Source organism: Caretta caretta, chromosome 9 (genome assembly GCF_965140235.1).
Source record: "Caretta caretta isolate rCarCar2 chromosome 9, rCarCar1.hap1, whole genome shotgun sequence".
In the NCBI taxonomy this organism is placed as follows: Eukaryota; Metazoa; Chordata; order Testudines; family Cheloniidae; genus Caretta; species Caretta caretta.
The window spans coordinates 17094984-17101349 of record NC_134214.1 but is presented as its reverse complement, the minus strand read 5'-3'; the positions used below and the strand labels follow the sequence as shown (position 1 = coordinate 17101349).

At 43.9% G+C, this 6366-nt stretch overlaps 1 protein-coding gene across 1 annotated transcript in view; it reads left to right on the top strand.

The window, feature by feature from the left end:
* The first annotated feature begins 2703 nt into the window (after nt 1–2703).
* SEC62 (SEC62 preprotein translocation factor) overlaps nt 2704–6366 on the top strand; it is a 38925-nt gene continuing 35262 nt past the window's right edge. The window contains exon 1 of the mRNA XM_048865359.2: nt 2704–2827. Coding sequence (XP_048721316.1) covers nt 2792–2827 — 36 coding nt within the window. The 5' untranslated portion in view covers nt 2704–2791. The remainder of the gene's footprint in view (nt 2828–6366) is intronic.

Sequence of the window (6366 nt, the reverse complement as noted above, 5' to 3'; positions counted from 1 at the left end):
TGGGGGAGGTGCAGGCTGGATATTAGGAAACATTATTTCACTAGGAGGGTGATGAAGCACTGGAATGGGTTACCTAGGGAGGTGGTGGAATCTCCATCCTTAGAGATTTTTAAGGCCTGGCTTGACAAAGCCTTGGTTGGGATGATTTAGTTGGTGTTGGTCCTGCTTTGAGCAGGGGATTGGACTAGATGACCTCCTGAGGTCTCTTCCAACCCTAATATTCTATGATTTTATGATACAATCAGTCAGATTAACTTGTAGGTTGTGTGGATCCGTTGTCCAGCAACAAGGGAAAGAAAAACATTTTAAAAAAAAAAAGGAAATTGTGATTATAAAATCACAGAAGTGGGCAGGGTGATTCAGGGGCAAGTATAATATCTGAAACTATTTTAAACTTTTTTTTTCTGTCTGGTTTTCAGTTGAGAGTATAATTTTCATTTGCGCAGGAATACAAACTGAGACAGGCTGAGCGCTTCCAGATTAGCAGGAATAACCGCGTACAAGGTTTGGTGTGGGTTGCATATTCTGGCACAGAACTAAACATGCTTTCCTAATATATATGGCCTATTAGTAAAAGCACGTGGTGAAACAATCTCAGATAAAAAGGTATTTGATTTTTATGTAAGATGTATATCTGCACCTATTGCTTAAACTATGGGCAAAGGTCTGACTAACCTAAACAGGTACAATGCCTTCATGACCTATGGACATATCAAAAGGCAACTACAAATAGAGGCACGATGCATCAGCTATCTTTGTTTTGCTCTAATCTCTCATCTAGGAATGCGTAGTCAATTGTCCATCCTAAATGTATGTGCCTATATTAAAAAGGATGGGTTATTACTAATCTAGCTTTGCGGCAGACTTTCAAGAGAGAGAATAACATCTATGGCAATTTACGGATACTTTTTGGTTTGTTTAATCTATTTCCTGGCATAAAATAGTGTACCTGGCAGAATGTACCTGGAGTGCTGCCACACACATTTGGTGCACCGTGATGTGCTTTGTACTGTACATGAATAGAACACATGAACACAGTAGGCAGAGATGAAGAAAAACACCTGAGTAAATATAGATTTAGGAGCTTAACTTTGGACCTTCCGTTTAAAAATTTTGACCAAGGATTTTTAGCCTTTTGTATACAAATTCAGGACCTTTTAAAAACAGGATGCCTCTAGCCAATGTGCAAAAATGGATGCACAATTGGGCACCTACATTTGCGGGCTCATTTCAGGCAATTGTTCTAAATTGTGATAGCTGCATACATCAGTTTGTGTATGCTGACACATAGTCGGAGTTGAAGGCCAGAAGAGACCATCCCATCAGATTCTAGGCTGACCTCCTGTTTATCACGCAGTTATCCCTTGAATTGAACCCAATAATCTGGATTTTAGACTAAAGCATTACAGTTCTCAACAGACTAAACTAGTGTCAGAGTAGCAGCCGTGTTAGTCTGTATCTGCAAAAAGAAAAGGAGTACTTGTGGCACCTTAGAGACTAACCAATTTATTTGAGCATAAGCTTTTGTGAGCTACAGCTCACTTCTTCGGATGCACTCAGTGGAAAATACAGTGGGGAGATTTATATACATAGAGAACATGAAACAATGGGTGTTACCATACACACTGTAACGAGAGTGATCAGGTAAGGTGAGCTATTACCAGCAGCAGAGCGGGGGCCGGGAGAACCTTTTGTAGTGATAATCAAGGTGGGCCATTTCCAGCAGTTGACAAGAACGTTTGAGGAACAGCGGGGGGTGGGGTGGAGGGGAAGGGGACTAAACATGGGGAAATAGTTTTACTTTGTGTAATGACACATCCACTCCCAGTCTTTATTCAAGCCTAAGTTAATTGTATCCAGTTTGCAAATTAATTCCAATTCAGCAGTCTCTCATTGGAGTCTGTTTTTGAAGTTTTTTGGTTGAAGAATTGCAACTTTTAGGTCTGTAATCGAGTGACCAAAGAGACTGAAGTGTTCTCCGACTGGATTTTGAATGTTATAATTCTTGACGTCTGATTTGTGTCCATTTATTCTTTTACGTAGAGACTGTCCAGTTTGACCAATGTACATGGCAGAGGGGCATTGCTGGCACATGATGGCATATATCATATTGGTAGATGTGCAGGTGAACAAGCCTCTGATAGTGTGGCTAATATGATTAGGCCCTATGATGGTGTCCCCTGAATACGTTTGTGGCACAGGTGGAGAATAGGAAGGGTGACGTGCACCAATGTCCCAAACTGGTGGTGACCCTGGGGATCATAGCACACAAGGGTGAGAAAAGAACCCCAAGGATCTAGCCACACTTGAATGGTTAGTTAATTAACGTGTTAACTAACACTACTGTGAGCGCTAGTGTAGACACCGCACTAGCACCTACCATCCCGTCCAGGGGCGCTAGGTAAGATGCAGGGTACATTCCCCTCCCCTCAGGCGGGACAATGAGGGAGCAGGAGCGCGCTACTGAAGGGAGACGCGAGGGAGGCCGCCCAGCGGGCTGCTCGCCCCCGCCGCGCGGGCCAGGGGAAGCGCAGGGCACGTAGCTCGAGCCCCGCTCTCCGCCAGGACCCCGCCAAAACTGCCTCCCCCACCCTAGCCGGCGGAGAGAGGCGCTCTCCGCCCCGTCCCGCGAGCCGGCCCCTAACCCAGCCCCCACAGACCCGTAACCCCTCCCACCAGTCGCGAGCCCCAACTTAACTACCAGCCCGCTCCGCCCCGCTTACATAACGGCTCCCGCAGCCTCTCGCGGGACTCCCGCCTCCACGTCACCGGCAGACCAGACGGCGACAACATGGCGGAGCGGAGGAGACATAGGAAGCGGATCCAGGTATGCAGCTTCCCGCGGGGACTCGTGGCGACCTCCTGCCCTGTCTCTGCTCCCGCTCGAGCACCCTGCGGCCGGCCCCGCTCCCCGCCCCCGACGCCTGGAGGCCCCCGGCCTCCTGCCCACCCTCGGGCCCCCCACCAGCCTCTCGCCTCAGCCCCTGACTCCCTCCCGTAAGGCCCTGCCCGAGTGCCCCTCTCCTCCCTGGAGCACTCCCGCCTGAAGCCTGCGCGCCCCACCGCATACCCCGCTCCCCACCCGCGTGCAAAGCCCAGCCCTGCGCACAGCCCACCTGTCCCACTGGCACCCTGCCTCATGTGACCACACACGGACCACGGCTGCATGCTACCCTTGTTGTGGTACCGTAGCAATACATCACCTCCGTGCTGGCCTGCGTGCCCCCACCCAGCTCCTGTGCATGCTCACATAGCCTCCCCCACCGACACACCTGTGCAGAGGTGCACCCCCAGTGCGCTACACCTGTCGCAAAAGCGCAGCTGTGCGCTGGCCATTGAATTAATGGGAATAACCATTTTCTTCCTTTTGGAGGAGGTGACGGAAGGGGTTTCCACATCCTGGAAACTGTCTGAATTTCTCATACCTTCTTGCAGCTTAAAGACCTATTCAGTTGTAAGCAAAAATATGTGGAAGGGATTTTCTTCATAATATGGCTTAAAACTTTTCATTCTTTTTCTTAAAGAGGCAAGGTGGGTGAGGTAATATCGTTTATTGTACCAGCTTCTGTTGGTGAAAGAGATGAGCTTTTTTTGAAATTTAGACAGATAAATGATTACTTTTGTGAATGGTGGGTGTCTTTTCAGGTACAGTAAATCATCCCTCCTACATCTCCCCCACCCCTCAAAAAATGCTGTCGTCTTTAGATATTAAAAAGTTTATTTAGACAAATACTAACGAAGTGGGGAGGAGCTGTTTTCAGTAAATATTCAAGGGGGGGGAATAAAGCATTTATTACAGCTGGAGCAATAAAGGCATCTGTAGTTCAGGTTGCCAAAACATATTGGGTGGGATCCACAATGCTACTTAGGTTCTTAAATCCCAGTTTTCGTGTCACTGAGATCCATAAAACACCCACTAAATGCTGTAGGTGTCTAAACTCATTTGGCACCTAAGTTTTCAGGGTAAGTTCTCCTTTGTGCCTATGTTTATGTCTCTGAGAGTGTACATGTCTGCCTTTCTCAAGGGGTTGAGACACCATCTCCTGCCTAAACCCCAGAGCAATTCACAAGATCTGGAAAGATAGGCATTTGGCTGCCTATCTCACATACGTGGCCTAAACTGGTAGGTGGCCTCTGAATCTGCTTACCAGATTGGGTCCCATTCAGTATCTGGCCGGAGGAGGAGGTAGTTCCCATCTTATAACTTTAGCCCCCTGGTTAGAGCATTCACCTGGGATGTGGGAGATTCCGGTTCAATTCCCCCTTCTCTAGCAGAGGGAGGATTTGGATGGGGTATCCCACATCTCTCAGGAGAGTGCCCTAATCACTGATGTTAGGTTCCCTCAATGTCTCCTGCTGAAGCTGGTCCACTGTGGATAAATAATAAGTGAGTGGAGCAGAGAGACTGAAGCTGGGGTCTCTGATTTCCCAGGTGGATGCCTTACCCACTGTACTACAGTCATTCTCTCCTCCTGTTTCTGGCCCAATGACGATTTAATGATTTATCCACAGTGGAACAGTCATTGAGCAAGAGAGAGTTTGAGAATTTACAAGTTATTTTGTTAAGTTAGTTTAAGTTAAAAACAAACCTTTAAGAAATTAAGGAGCTATCAGTCTTTTCTTTGTCCAAATGATTTTAACAATGGAATAATGCAGGCATTTCAGACTTCCCATACAGTTAAAATTAATTGAAATCTTGTGCAGGAGCACGGGGGAACCCTGGAAGCACAGAGAGTCTCACCCTCCTTCACATATCACCAGTTTCGCGAATACAACCCTCTCTCTCACTTAATAAGTCAATTGCAAATTAAGGGACATATTCTCCAGTATGCTTAATTCTGCTCTAATGATGCTAAGCAGTTGTAAAACCATCTTAATTAGCTGACGTGCTCTGGCTGTTCTGGTGTACTGGTGAATTTGCCCCTAAATTTCAAATTTCAAAAAAAGATTTGAGGTTGATACTACAGATCTTCAAATAATTAGAGATGATGTATGGTAATCTTCTTCTTAGGTTTCTTGTTTAGTATTCATGTATGAAAAAACCCTAGAGAAATTATGAGAGAACAAACTGCATTAACATGGAATTAAGTTTGAGCATATATATCAAATAATCAGTAACTTCTCAATTGAAAACATTATAGAGAAGTTGTAATTATCCTAAAACCAAGCATTACAAACACAGAAAATGATGCCATGCAGGGAGGGGAATATGTCAAAAAAAAAAAATCTGTCTTTAGAAATAAATTTAATCTGGGATCACAAATACTACATTACTTCAGGGCAGAGATAAGGTTGTTTAAATTTCTTCACCATGTTTTTTTTTTTTTTAACCTGAATATGTTTGGAGTTCTTTTAAATGTAACCTTAACTCTGAATTTCCTGGGTTTGTAATGTATCTTTTGGGAATAATTACACCATCCCTGTAATGTTTTATATTGTTACATTACTGATATATATTCCCTGGCAAAATATACTAAAATGAAGTTAAGGTTGAGTGTGTGTGTGTGTGTGAACTCATGGAGGCAGTGTTCATGTAATGAATTGTAGAGTCGTACAGTTTGTGTGTTTATTCACTTTGATCATCTCACGTGCCCTGTCCCCACTAATCTATCACACTGGGACTCATTCTAGCATGCCATGCCCATGATCAGTGTCAAACGGCTGCCATTAAAAAAAGAAAAAACGGTCAGAGAAATGTTTCTTCTTTCTTCCTCCCAATTTGGAATTTTCTGGGGGAAGAAAATCATACCTGGTTTGGCCCAAGAAGGGCAGGATTCATTCTTGTGCTTGTGACCTGTTCTTTTTTTAAAAACTTTAAAAGAAATTACTATTAAAAAAAGAAAACTGGAAAAAGCATATTTAGAACAAGAAAATAATTAGGTGCTTACAAGTTAGAATTGCATCCATTGCAATAACAATTTAAATATGACATTTAATGTCTGGTGTAATAACAACCTAAGGCTCCAATCCTGCAAAACTCATACGTGTATTTAAAGCATTTAAGAAGTACTCCTGAATTTAACAGGACTACTCACATGCTTAAAGTTAAGTATGTGTATAAGAGTTGGCAGGACCGAGGCCTAAATTTGTAACACAAATATATAGATAAACATATGTTGCCTTCTTAGCAGTTTCTCCATCATATATCAAACAGAATGTAGGAGATGAGTCCACAAAGAGAGTACTCTTTAATTCGCAGAGTTCTTAATTGGCCAAAATGAGTCAGTTGTTTTTCTTAGCTTCTCGGACTGATTTGGCATAGTTCAAAAAGGAACACCAGTTTTCAAAGTAATACTGCAAGCTGCCTCTATTAAGGTAGTCAATTTTTCCATTATAAATGTATATCCGATTTTCTGGAACCAAGGG